Genomic DNA, 15,240 nt, shown 5'->3' with positions numbered 1-15,240 from the left:
AGTGTATAATAATAATGATTAGCAAATTATCTAATACCTACATAATATTATATCTAACAATAAAAAAAATGATATTATGTGTCTCTAAAATAAATACAAATCAGTAATCACCACACAAATCAATAACTCTTATAGGGTAGTAAAATGATCGATATCTATGTAGGTCTATTGTGGTTAATGGTTATATGACCCTTTAGATATTACGTTTATGTACGAACCTACAACCACGCCTTATGATGTTTATTAGTGAAAATAATACCGTGTACAAATGTTCACAATATTTTGTTAAATAATATGAACAAATAACAAATAAACACGTGTTAAATGTACGTTTCTGTACTGTCCTAAAAGTTCCATAATTGAACAAGGAATCAGGAACGTGGAATGGTTTAGTGCGTAAACAAACGATTTAAGAATCACGATGGTCAAGGGCATTTGGACCGAAGGGAGAGTGGATGGTTTTACTTATTATTGATATCGATCGAATGCGTCGAAGATATTATTATACTGCAGTTATACACGAACGTTCATTATATATTTTCTTGGTTCACAATACTCTACACAAGAAGGTAGTATAGCCCGGTACAGGTTTTAAATGTGTGTATAATTTTTATAATTTTGTGTAATTATTAATTTCCAACCACCATAATAATTATTGTAATTGACAACTTACAAATTGTAATCTACCTGCATATAAGACACGAAACAATCAATACATTTGTATATTTTTAAGTAGATAGGTACTTTCGTTTTCTTTTTTACTCAAACGCATTTTTACGACGACAATCAGTGCATCGATAAGAATTGTTCAGTTATAAATTTATAATATAATCAATAATGTTTAATCGTTCATAAAACACTGAGTACAATAATATCGCCGTAATATCGATTATTTCGTGAACAAAACGAGTTATGCATAGGTTACTTGTAACTTACAAATATATACCAGTTATTATTTCATACGGTAATTTTGCGCAATGTTTATAAGATGTTTATTAAAGATTAAAAGTACCTACTTATATTATGACCAGGTATATTATGTTGAACGGCATAGTTAAGAGTTATGTAATTTGAGTACGATAGTTGGAGGGCGAAATTTTTTTTTGAGTACCTACCTAAATATGTGTATAATAATATATACCTATATACTTATCCATAAAGCGTGTAGCTAACTAGATAATAAATAACGTTATGATGTAAAAAAAAAAACAACAAAAAAACGCGAAACACAACACAACTACATCTCAATACTGCAGGTTATGTTATGTATATGCGAATGGTATAAAACAAATACCGACCGTTAAACGGTTTGTTTCTCGTCTACCGCAGGCGTCTCTTTTACGCTGCATGCATAATTACGTGTATTTGTGTATAATATAAATACGTTGTTATGCATTTATAATGGGCGTATTTTTAATTTATATAGCTGGGCTGTACCACTTTTTTCGATATCCGATTCATTAACGTACATATTTATCGGATGTAAAACTGACAACCCATTATAATCGATTCGATTGTGTAGCACTCTGCACAGTTCATAAAAAAGATACTAAAAAATCAGGACGCTTGAAAAATGTGTCCATCGTCGAAATAAAGTGCCAATGTGATGTTATTATTTGTTCGTAAAAAAAAAGAAAAAAACGGATACAAATATTTATGTATATTGTATACATGGTACATATTATTAACTATACAAAGCCTGTATAGTGTATATGTTATATAAGTACACACGTGGTAAGTGATTCGTGGGACATGCTCATTCAGTCACCCCCATTTTTCCTTTCATAATAAATGTATTCGAATTTGAATTTTTGGAATTTTTATCTACTAAAAGACACTAATTTAAAATACTTAAATTTCAATAAATTACTACTTAAATTGTTAGGCCATTTATACAGTGTTCTGGGGGTTATGAAGATACAAACTTTTTTTTTCAAATGAGAAGTACTTTCCTTTTTTACTATAAATTGTTTCTTGTTAGACAGGAGATTGCTTTTAATTTGTATATACCTATATGAATCAACATTTGAACGATTAGTTTCTAAATTATTAAGTTTTACGTACCTCCTAAGGATAATAGATATCGGGGCTATGGCTATGATTTAAAATAATACTAATTAATATTAGAATATATTAGAATAATATTTTGTAGTTCGGAAAAATTGCCTGAGAATAACAAGTAAGCAATAGATAACTATAGACTAATATTAGGTAGATCTATTATTAAGGATTACCTATTATCTTTATTCTTTAATACACAAAAGTCAATAACTCAGCAAATATTCCTTTACATTTCAATAATTTATGTGAAAAAGATTGGTTTTCATTCGAAAAAAAAGTTTGCATTGTCACAGGACATTCCATAAACGATATACAAATCTAGACATAAGCTCCATATGGTGTAACTATAAAGGTATATATTATAGATCCTTAAAAATAAAAAATATTCAAATGATATATCAGTTGGAATATATGATGATACAGTCTCTAGTATGATCAAACATTGATCTACTGTGTTCAAAATTTAAAATAGTACCCAAACCAAAAATTAACCAGAATAATTTTTATGGGTTCAATTCAGTTTTGCAACCAAAATTACCATGTTGTTGGGGTGATTGGGTAAATGAGTAAATTGATCAATCGTGGTATACGTATAGCATACATCATAATATAAAATACAGGCATCATTATTAATCAATTATATTGAACTCGTTCACTCGTTCAACTTTTATGAAAATGTAAATCTGTTTAGTTTAAATTAAATTATTTTGAACTTGGTTCCTAATTTGGAGAAATTTGAACATTAATATCGTGGTGAATTTTGCGTCAAAGTGTATGTATATGTCAGTTTGTCACAATAGTGAACTAGTACTAGTACGAACTAGTATTGGACTATAAACATGTATATTTAATAATTGAAAAAAAAAAACAAAATGATTGACACATTCAGACAAAGGGCTGCAGAGCGTTAAATAAATAATAAATAGAATGTGAAAACATAATGTGTTATTCTATAATATTTATTATAATAATTGAATTAGTTAAGATGTTTACACTTACTTCCTCACTATTGTTAAACTATTTATAAATGCGGGTCATATGAGATGTATTATAAAGTTGAAGCTAAACAAGTATCAAAGTATTTAATTACTAATATATACACAGTATAATAATTAATAACTAATTTATTAATATGCACGATAACACGGAATTTAGTAGAATCATCGCGATGTGTGAAAACAAGTCTGTTTTATAAAAAAAAAAATGAACTTTGACGAAACAAGTCCCATTCAGCGAAAACGAGTTCAACGAACCAGTTCACGGCCCGAATTAACTTTTCCGCAACGAGTTCTGTGCAGTGTGTAATACGCTATTGCAGTATAGCGTTCGTCGCTATCGCACGGGACTGCTCTCGAAACCCGCTCCAACGGCGTCGCGTGGCCGTCAGTCGAACGCGCGACCCCGGTCACGCGGTGGGGTGTCCGCTACGCACAAATTCGCCGGTCAACCCTCAAAATTTTGGCGCCCCGGGTCGTCAGCCCCACTCGGAGGGGGCGACCGATCGGGCGCCGCCAAGTCAGCAGCTGTGCGGCGCGCGTCAACCGCCCGCCCGCCCCGCCCCGCCAACGATCGGCAGACATCCGCCGTCGACGCCGCCGACGCCGCCGTCGCCGCCGCCGCCGCGGCTTTCTGGCACCGAGTCCGAAGAAACGCGGTCCGCCGGCCTCACTGCGCGCGTGACTTTTGTGCGCCAAACGGAGCTGCGCCTCGCCGTGCGTTCAGCTGCAGTCGACGACATAATATACGACGGGAGCGCAACTCTATTTCCGAAAAATATATATATAAACGTGTAGGCATTTAATACCACGGCTGCAGCATAAGAATACCGCGTGTGTCACCGAGACGACGACGACGACGACGAGGACGGCGACGATCGCCTAATCGGTTCACTGTAAGTGTATGTATAATAATATTATATATATATAGCTCATAATAGGCTACAATAATAGTGATCGGTCCGTCGATTTGGTGCTTGATTTGGAAAATTAATAGTAGGGGTACTCATCATCGGTCGATGAAAAACCCCTTTTCCGTTCCAACCGAATTCATTTTATTTAATCTACTTGAAATACCCATGAAAGGCTTCGCCTCCCCCTCCCCCACACTCGCTCATTATTACACCTTTAAACGTATTAACAAACAAACATTGCAAACCTTATTATTATAATACACGTCTTACTTTAGAGTTTCAACCATACCATATTATAAACGTGGTAGGTGGTTGATTTTTTGCAGGCAATCGAGGTAATACTGGGTTTTTTAAAAATAAATTATGAATAAAGTACCCATATAGTTTTAAATATTTTTACTAAGTCAGTTAGGTATTTATAATAATATATTCTATAACATGCATTACACTTATATTCATATATAAAGGTAAATAATGTATACACAATAATTTTTTGCTTATAATACTTATAATATCTAAAATCAGTCCCAAATTGTAATCGTATATTATTTTATCAAGAACTACGTAAGGACTAAGCTGACACTGCAGGAGATGGCTTTCCTAAGCTAACCTTTCAATTTATCGACAAAATACATTTAACATTGTAAACAAACATTTTTCATTAATCCTAATTTGATCAATATTCTACAAATGAGAATATATTTTTTTAATAATATTATCTTTTTGTCTTTTGTGGTTACAAGTTTGAAGATATATCTACAACCATGGTTACTCATCACCTTCTACCTAAATATTATACGTAATTATTATATAATCACCGTACATCACTGTACGTCTACACCAGCTATCAATACTTACATAAATGATGCATTGTGTAATCAGTTTTTTTTATAAAAAAAAAATCATTCATTATTAATGTTGTAAGAAGTCCTAATAACATACCATCCTTCAAATAAATCCAACAATTCGAAAAAAAAAGTATAGGGGTACTCTAAAAGATCTGAAAATGTAGTTGAGGTTCTCATTTTCCTTGTCCGCTTTCCCGCCACTATTCAAGCACTGGTCAGTGGTCCGTCTCCTCCGGAATTGGGTAGATACGTCAAGTCGACGATTTTACCACACGTACACACGATTGGGATGAGTTGACTTAAGCCACTTTTATAAAATATACATATTGAGTATTATCAGATATGATAAAAAATGTGTACCTATCTATATGTATGTATTTACCCATGCCACTAACGTATATTTTATAGTCGCTGCTGGTGGGTTCCCTGGGGGTAGAATTTTTGTTGGGATATGTTATACGCGCTTGCCATATTATAATTATAAATGCCATATCGAATATAAAATTCAATTGTAAGTTTATTATATATGTACTGATAAATAAACGGGATTTTACCGGGACTTAGAAATTATTAACGTCGTTATACCTCAATATGGCATAGTGACCAGTGTCGTTATAGATGGTACCAACTGTATGTGTACCAAATTATAAGTTTTATAAGTAGTTACGATTCACCAAAAAATAAATATACCATTTCGTCTTAATTTAAGGAAAACATCACAATTGTTGTAATATATTTTTCCTCATTTCATAAAACTAATAAGAAGGCATGCATTATATATTTTTTTATTTTATTGCATAATACAATATTGATAATTGAACACGTATATCGTATACATATTAAATGATTTACACGAGTAGTATAGTTGAAACTATTTTGTACGCTAAAACGTTTTATTTCAACGGAGAAGCTTTTTTCGATCTATTTTGATAACCGTCAGTTATTAATTTATTATATATATATCAATAACATAGGTCAGCATAGTACAATTTTCGCTTTTATTGGAAACAAAATATAATGTACACTGCATGTTTTGAATTGTTTTCAAACAAAATATGAGTTATCAAAAGCATGGATAATATCGGATTGATTATACCTCATTCAATAATCAATATACGTAATCATTAAGTATTTTATTATATAGTTTAACTACATTCGAATTCGTTACAGACAACCTTACAATTTTACAATCATAATTTCTTAATTAACTAAAATTAAAATAGGATTCTTGTACATATAAATGATAATATTTCGAAGAAAGTTTGTGCTCGGATAGATTTGTTATCGTATAGGTCATCACCCACTAGTTGTGTATAACGTATAGTAAACAAGTATATACATACAGCTCACATATAAATGTATACTCTCATATTTACTTCTTATTTCATTATTTCAATGGTCGTTGTAGATATAATTAATAATTATATAAAACTAAATTGAAATATTCTAATCAGTTTTATCATGCAACAAAAATTCCAAATACCTATATCGATGATTATTTTTGTGTATATGTACGTCAATATGTCATTATAAAGGGAAACAAATCAATCCAAATAAATGTTTAAGTAGCTATCACTTATGAATAAAAAAAATACCAAAACTAAACATTTTTTAGAGGGTACATTTGTATTACTTAATTAGTAAATAATGTGAGAAGTAAGACGTATACGTATTACATGTGTAATTTATTTAAAGAACACATTTTGTACTTCAATGATTGTTAGTAAAGTGATAAATTAAAAACTATGAACAAAAGTACTGAAAAGCTAAAAAATGTAATATTAAATGTATTTGAAGTTTGAACTCACTTTTAACTAAAAGTTATCATTTTTATAAAATTATTGAAAATTAGTCATTTTGTTTTTTAGTGTAAATATTTTAAATTAATGTTCAATTTATTTGTTTTGTAATAGTCTATCATGGTTTTCTATTCTCGGGATAAAAGCCCTAAGCTCAGATATCTGAAGTAGTACATCCTGAGATTAATTAAATTAGTTGTAGTAGATTAAAGTAACGAAATTAAAAATTTAATGATTTTCATAAATGAAAATGAAGAAGACTTGATTTATTTATCATTTAGTAATATAGGTAGGTAGCGTCGTATAATATCAAACATATTATTTTAACAATATGAAAATATTCTAGTAGGTATCTATTACATACTATTCTAAAATAATGTACAAACCTATAAATATAAGACAATAATAGTTTAATAAAAAAGGCTCTGAAATAAAACTCACGTATCACTTATGGTTATATACTTCAAAGTTCAAATACTAAACGTCTAAACGACTCGGGCGTAGGCTTCAAAATATAATATTTTGGTTTAATTTTATACAAATGTCAATAATAATATTTATGCTCTAATGACGAGTGTTGTGAATAATAATATTTAATATGATCGATAAAAATTAACTATTAACTATACATTTAACTTTTAACTTTTCAAAAAATCAATTGTGTTACTATTATAAGAAGAATAACAAGGAATATTAAAAACCCAAATTAAAGAAGTTAGTAATTATTATCACTCGTAATTAAATATTAATAGAATCTTTAATGAATTTATAAATAGTAAATATACGAATTAATTTGTCCATATCTTAATACAACACAAGTTTCAATTTTATTAAAAACTAGGACAATTTTAAATTTAGGAAGAAAATAATATAATTTTTTTCAGAATTATTAAACATATTTAAATATGATCCATTTAAAGTTAACTCATACATATTTTTAGGTCTTATCATTTGATCCATATTTATGGTAAATGTTTAATCGTATAAAATATATTTTAACCATTTGAAATAATACAAAAGTGGCAACAGCACACATATTACATACAAACTTATGAAAAAATGTACATTTTAAGATTATAATTAAAATTGTGTGTTAATTTTGCCAATGTATTTTTTTTTTATTAACAAATTAATTATTAACATAAATTACGATTTAACCAATAATGTGTTATGCAACATTAAACAGTTGTTACTATTGTTTATTAATTTTGATATCTATTTGACTATTCTTTTTTTAATGGAATCTGCATTACCTAAATCAACTTTTCTTATTTATAATGGATAAAAGAATCGTCTAGATCGTTTTAAATGTGTTATACTTTATATAGGTACTGTTAATAGTTTATACATATATCAACTTAAGTCTTGGTGATTTTAATGGAAACATAATGTCTCGTATCTGGGGACTCTATTGGTAAAGGTCAGTGATACTATTTTCAAAGGTCACATTGTTTTGAATATTAAACTTTCAAACAGAATTCTTTTTTTTAGTTCCACATGACCATACTTGGATCAAATGCCTTAAAACTATAATAATATTACAAAAATATATTAATATCTTATAAAAGATACATGTTTATTGTATTATCACTGCAATGTCAATGAAAGATTCCCATTTACCAAAACACCTATTAAGATAAATTATGTTTAATAATTCTTTAAATTTAATAAAACATTCATGACATTTTTTTATAAATTTAGCAAAATATTTGTGTTCTTAAACATAAAATAAATATGAAATACTATATTAAAAAAAAATAATAATTTAAATTATTTTAACAGTATTATAGGTATATCGTTTTACCTAAATACGCAATATGAGTACAATGGTTTCGTACATCTTAATTTGTGTAACTTTTATAATTTATTATTTTCAATGTAACTGCATCTAATTTGTGCTACAAATTCAAAATCGGTTAATCTCCACTCAAATTGTAGTGGTAAAAAACAGTTGTCAGCCTTCGAAATATACTAATTAAGTAGGTTGGTTAGTATAAATAATTATTTATCTGAAATTTCTATGAGTTATATAATTTTAATCGTAAAATATCTAATATCTTTTAACTAAATATTGCGATACTTGCGGATTTGCCAAATTAAACACATAGTAAAATATGAAAAATAATAATATTCAAGGAAAACTAAAAAATAATAAAAACAAATAGGTAGGTAAAATAATGAATTACTTTTAAATATATTAAATACTTTTCATCATAAATAAAATTGTATCTATCTTGTTGTGCAACACATTTACAAGTACACACTGAACAGTGGACACTAACACATACTAATATTTTCTTTCATACTACCTATTAATATTTGTTTATAGTGTTTAATACTATATATTTTAATCTAATTTAAAGGATCTTCGTATTATAAACTGATAATATTACAATAGACTATGTAAATAAAAATTAAGAGAAAAAATATTAATCAATAATTATGTAGGTACTACTTTAATATTTTATATACAAATTTATTTTTGTATTCTTGCTTAGACACTTCCTATTATATTTTTGAGCTTTTTTTTATATGACAAAATATCGAATGTAATATAACTAATTAATGATCAATATAATTTACTTTGATGATAGACTAATTAAACTTAACATTTAAAAAAATGTAAAATGGATAGGAATGTATGCATTTCAATACAACACTTGTAGTGGAGTAGCAGGGATTATGAAACGAGGGAGGGGGTCAAACAATAATTGTTCACTTGACTATATTAATATATGTCCACGTACCCCTTTAAAATTTAAAGTATAGCCACAAACCCTTTCCACATATAAAAACTATTTTCGATTATTAGTTATTAATATTTTATTGTTAACTATTCCTATTATTGGTCTATTACTTTGACTTCGCCGGGGAAAAAATAATAAACTATAAAATACGGTGATAGCCGTTCGTTGAATTTTGGTTTAAAATAAGAAATAATTTGTGAGCAAATCAGATTACTGATTAGCCAGTTTAAGTATACCTCCATCAAGAAATTAAACAATAAATGTATACACACAGATTTTAACATTGTCAAATGAGTTATTCGGGGAAAATTTTTTAAAAAAGTCGCTGTGAAAACCGGATAGATGGCGCCAGAGGGTATTCTTATTTTCTCGCTCAATTTTCCGGGGTTGGGAGTTGACTTTATACAATTATGCATAAAACCTGCTCCATGGTTTGGCCTAAAAAATTAAATAAAGCCCTCTTGGAGATTTATCCAAGTGATACTGGAAACAACCCTTGGAAAAATTACCAATTTATAATTAATGACAATTACTATTAAAATGATGCCTCTTTCAGGTTTTCAATTTTTAAGTGGTAAACATAAATATTTCTGAAATAAAAAGTAGCTGGGATCACTCCTTGCTAAGTCTAGCACCTGCCTGTGGAAATTCCGTCAAAATCAGTATAGATGTTTCGAAGATTAGCGTGAACAAATATACAGACACTTCAATTGCGTTTATTTGGGCAGATTATAATATTATACTACCCATGTCAGTGTGATATCTGTTGTTATGTTGATTATGACTCTTGAAATCTATTGAAGTCTTGGAAAACAACATAACTATAGGTAAATTATAGGTTTAATATAAGTGTATAATTTATTATAAAAATGTATTTTGGGATTTTTTTTAATGAAAAATGATGTTTGATTATTATATGATTTTCATAACTATTAGAGAAATAGACTAGATCACTATTTTTTTTTTTTTAAGTAAAGTTATCTGTATGACTGTATTCTATTTATACATTATATGTATTTACTCGTTATAGTAACTACAGAATTAACTACGTACGAAGTGGTTTTTAAATTGTCCACTAACAAGGTTTATCTAAATGATATACCTACCTTTAACTTTCAACCTTAACTATCTAACTTTTGACTGAATGATATAGGTGAACTAAAAATTTAGAAATAAATCAACTTGAAATGATTTATAAGAATATATGATACTATGTTATGATGATAAAATATTATAGGTACACTTACATTTATGGGCAACATATTATGTTATTATTAATTAATTATTTGTATTAATTAATTATTTATACTAATTAATGCCTTGTATTAATGATGAATGTACACCAACATTTAATCAACTGCATATTTTTCACTGTACGTTTGCTTGTATTAGTTTAATAGCATCATTACATGCATTAAATAAAACAATGTTATGTTCATATATTTATATATGGAAACGTAATGTTACAGGATGCCAGATAAAGTGATAGTTTTGAACGAAGGACCGCCGTGGGGATTCAGAATGACTGGTGGAAAAAATACAGGATCACCATTGAAAATATCAAGGGTAATACAGTGATTTTTAATTTATTTTAGTCTATAGTCTATCGACACCAAACCTATAGTAATATATCGATAACAACTACTGTGGGTTTACTTCAGTCTCCCTAAATTGGTTATTTGACTTGATATTGGTGAAGCACAGCAAATGTGTTTACGTACAAAATATATTTAAAAAAATCATACATTTTCTACGTCGGTACTATTTATGTATCTCCCCTCAAAAAAACCTCATACTGATGTAAAATTCACATCGTAGTAGGGATAATAAATAATAACTAATAATATATGATAAATTAAATTATATCTAAATGTATTATTTAAATACAATATATCGGTTATAACTTATAAGTTTAAAAAGTGTGCAATTAAATGTGTGACTGTACGACGCGTGACAAAATATGTTTTGGGTACGAGTATTTCAATATTAATTAAATTAAATAGTTGGGTATTTATTAAAATATCATCCTTTTAATATACAATATCTGGTAAAAGTGAAAATATTATATTGAATAACACGAAACCATCACTTGATTGCCATATAAAAGAAAACGTTTATTGCCTTTAAAAAATAAGTGATTTGAATTATTTTCACATACTAAAATAATGAACCTACTTAAACGTATTATTGAATAATATAATTTATTTGGCATTTTATTAGTGGTACCGTAACGTTACGTCCAATTAAAAAGAAAAATACATTGCAAACTAAAAATATAACAGAGCTAAAAATATTATTCATAATTATTTGTTGAAATATAGGTTAACGTTTGAATATTTCCCAGTGGTCTTTTATTTTTATTATTTCAATAGTTTATACCGTAAAAATACATTATTTACTTCCTGGGCGCTATATGCCAAAACACCTTTGTACCTACCGTATGTTGGAATACTTGTAATAATATCATCGTTTTTAAACAGACGAGCAAATTGTTTGTTAATTTAAGATTAATTTAAACCACAGTGTATTATTATTAATTATAATAATTTATTCTAATCAACCAAACACTTCATAATCTGTCGAAACAAATATGAAATCATTATTTACTATCGAAGAATAGGTAAAAAATAAATTAATATTACTGTTACTTACTGTAAGAAAACCAGTTGAAGAGGGAAATCCATGAGGGCGTGAATTAAATAAAAAAAATTGCCCAAAAACAGTCAATATAATCGAATAAAGATGATAAACATGGTCCATATTATGCAACCACGAAATCATAACTTCGACTGATATATATTGTAAGCAATCTTCTCCAAATTTTAGCAAATGTGATGCCACTTCCAACAAGTAGCACACATTCGGTATTCTTATTTTCTGGTTCGACGATTCTGTATAGGTTTTCCTTTTTTTCTGTTAATGTACAGGTCTTACTGGTAATGTAGGATCACTTTACCACTGTGTAGTTCTTTACTGAATTTGCAGAAATCCGTATGGCAAGTAATAAGCAAATTATTACTATTATTTTATTGTAAACATATTCCAGATCCTCGTATAGATTACTATTAGTATGCTATTATGGGAACATATTCATTTCATGGGAACCACAATAACCAACGGGTAATACATTTTTATTTATTATATTCAATTGCTTTTGAAGAAACTCCTCTGTAATAATTTTTTATCCGCCTCCATTTGTGAGTTCATAATTTAATTTCATTCCGAAACATTATCGATGGGGTTTTAAATTCGTTGGGGGGAAATAAAAATGCCCTAACCCCCCGTTTATTTTCACCTATGCTCGTATTTAGCGCCTGCCTCCCATGATAATATATACGTTGGCTTCGGGCCATGTTTTCAAATAGTGTATCGAGTGCGGTAAAACTACGACCGCCCGCGCGCGGTCGGGGATAGGTTAAGATCGTACATTATTATATAGAAAGAGCTCGTTGTGCCCAGTATAAATAGCACACGGAGAAAAATATTTCACTTGTGCGATGCGCTGCCGCCGTAATCGACATTGGAGTACTGACAAAACGAAAGATATTGTCGCAGAAAACCCATCGTGCGTATATTGCAGTCAAGCATATATTATATATTCGTATTATAAGACAACGCTTGACGTCATGGATTTTCGACAATAAACACGTGGCCCTCGGCCACTTGAGATTTTTGGTTTTATTTTTTCCGCCTCTTTTCCATCGTCATCATCGCCCTGATGAACCATTGTTTCGTGTTTGTCTCATACTGATGAAAACTGTGTGAGCTTGTATTGCAGGAGTGGTATTTTGAAAAAAAAAATTTATTATAATCGATCGGCCCGATTCCCCATCTTCACTATAATAATTCTAACCTAACCTACGAAAATATGTGCTTAGAACTGTTGGTTTTCACGAATAAGCATACAATAATATTAATTCTAATAACGTCACTGTTTTTTAACGAAAATCACAAGAAAAATAACCAATTAATAAATAGTTCTATTATTATAAATAGTTATATTAGGTTGTTGGTAATAAATACGTTTTTTAAAGGAGTACAGCTTAGAGTAGTAAAGAACAGTAAAGAATACCAGTTTTTGGTATGTACTAGGTAGGCAAACATAAATCATAATGTTTCATAACACTCGATTATGCTTCCTAGATCAACCCTTTAATATTGTGTTAAGTTGATTTCTCTATATACCAAATATTAAATAACATAAAATATAAAATAATGTAGAGGTGGCTATATAGATATTTAGAGACGAGGATTCTTTAAGCGCAAAACGCTCAACAATTATAAAAAAAGTATTAACGTTTTTGAAAGAAAAAAATATTTATGCTATTATTGGTACTATATTGTTATAATTTTTTTAATTTTTACTTTTTTTAATAGGAATATGCATATTTTCGATCTCGTACTTTAACAGTTTATAAGCGGGGCACTACTCCACTCCGTTTATCTAAATTAGTACTGGTTCGTAAAAAATAAAAAAATTCAAAAAAGTGGTTTTGTAATCACTTAAAATTAAATAAAACAATATATTTAAAAACAGTAGTACTTTTCGAGATGTAGAGATGTAAAAATACTTATTGTTCATTAAATATTGAATGTAGATCTATATTATTATCAAATTAGGAAACTATTGACTTGTTTATTTTTTTTTAGAATGTCTTTGACGTTGCTTTCCTAGTTAAAAATGTTTCCATAATTAATTTTTACTCTGAATTTTCCGACCTTTAAATGTCGTTGTTTGTAATTTTAATTAATTCTTAATCCATCTATAAATTTTATTATTCATTTCGAACTTTATAATTATTAATAATTAACTTAATAATTAAAATTAATTTAATTTAATTTAAATCTTAAATGTATTCATTTGACAGAAAATTTGAATTTTTTAATCATAATAAATAAATGTTAATAAACTTTTCTTAAAAATGGAATTTCAGTAGTTTTTACTATTAAATATAAACACTTCAAATTAATTAGAAAAAATACTATTCATCTTTACATTTTTTATGGCTTTTAAATTTTTACGATGAAATTTTTTTAAATGCTTAGAACTTGCATATTTTTCATGTGTCATTAATTGATGTTTTTAGGACATCAACTTCCGAGTTCTAGTTATTATTATACACGTATCATAACTATTAGAAGTTTAACCAATAGCATTAATTTTCATCTGTATTACCATCACCATGTGTTAATGTAGGTAGGTATGTGTGTTCACAGACACGTCAGTGCATTACATTACGGTAGTCACTAGTCAGTATATTAGGTTAAATTATATACATTTATGATGTAAATTATACTATTATATCAGTTATCAAGGACATATTAATTTTCGTATAGTAATTATCATTGTGTATACATGTATTTATAAATTTTTTTACGTCATTATTGGCATCAGTCGTACCCAGAAATAAAATTGTCAGTTCCAAGTTTAAAGTGATAAAGTATTTTGTTTGACTGATATACTAAGAATTATAAAAGATCAATGGACGATGATATGGTATTACCGGATAGGAATTGATAAAAAAAAAGTGATTGTGTGTATTCGGAACTGTGATACAGTTCTCGGAACCATTCGGTCACATCCTAGCTAGTACCTATATTATAATCAACCGCATAAACGTGTAATACGGTTATTATTATTTTTCAACCTTAACAGCTACGATGAACTGGTTACAGGGGGACGAGGTGACCGAGTGGTCTGACTCTTCCGCTGCGACGCAGCCGGTCGCGGTTCGATCCTCGGCCACCGGGCGGCATTTTTCTCCGGACAAGTCGCGGTGACCGGAGAGCAAGTGCTGCCATCCCCCACCCCCGGGGCATGGCAGAAACCTACGGGTGCCCCATTCGAAATTCTGCCAAAACAAACACACACGTGT

General features: G+C 29.1%; 1 protein-coding gene across 9 annotated transcripts in view; it reads left to right on the top strand.

Annotated features, from left to right (window-relative positions):
* LOC111031471 overlaps nucleotides 1-15,240 on the top strand; it is a 58,244-nt gene that overhangs the window by 1,443 nt on the left and 41,561 nt on the right. For 6 of the 9 annotated variants that reach the window (XM_022311422.1, XM_022311416.1, XM_022311423.1 and 3 more), the window contains exon 2: nucleotides 10,834-10,930. In XM_022311422.1, coding sequence (XP_022167114.1) covers nucleotides 10,834-10,930 — 97 coding nt within the window. Of the gene's footprint in view, nucleotides 1-3,716; nucleotides 3,959-9,920; nucleotides 10,192-10,833; nucleotides 10,931-15,240 lie in introns of those variants that run through there. The other 3 variants (XM_022311421.1, XM_022311419.1, XM_022311420.1) reach the window with 3 other exon arrangements.

The sequence above is a fragment of the Myzus persicae genome, unplaced genomic scaffold, assembly GCF_001856785.1.
Source record: "Myzus persicae strain clone G006 unplaced genomic scaffold, MPER_G0061.0, whole genome shotgun sequence".
NCBI classification, from domain to species: Eukaryota; Metazoa; Arthropoda; class Insecta; order Hemiptera; family Aphididae; genus Myzus; species Myzus persicae.
Note: the sequence above shows the minus strand (reverse complement) of the source record. Positions and strands in the feature narration are given on the sequence as shown.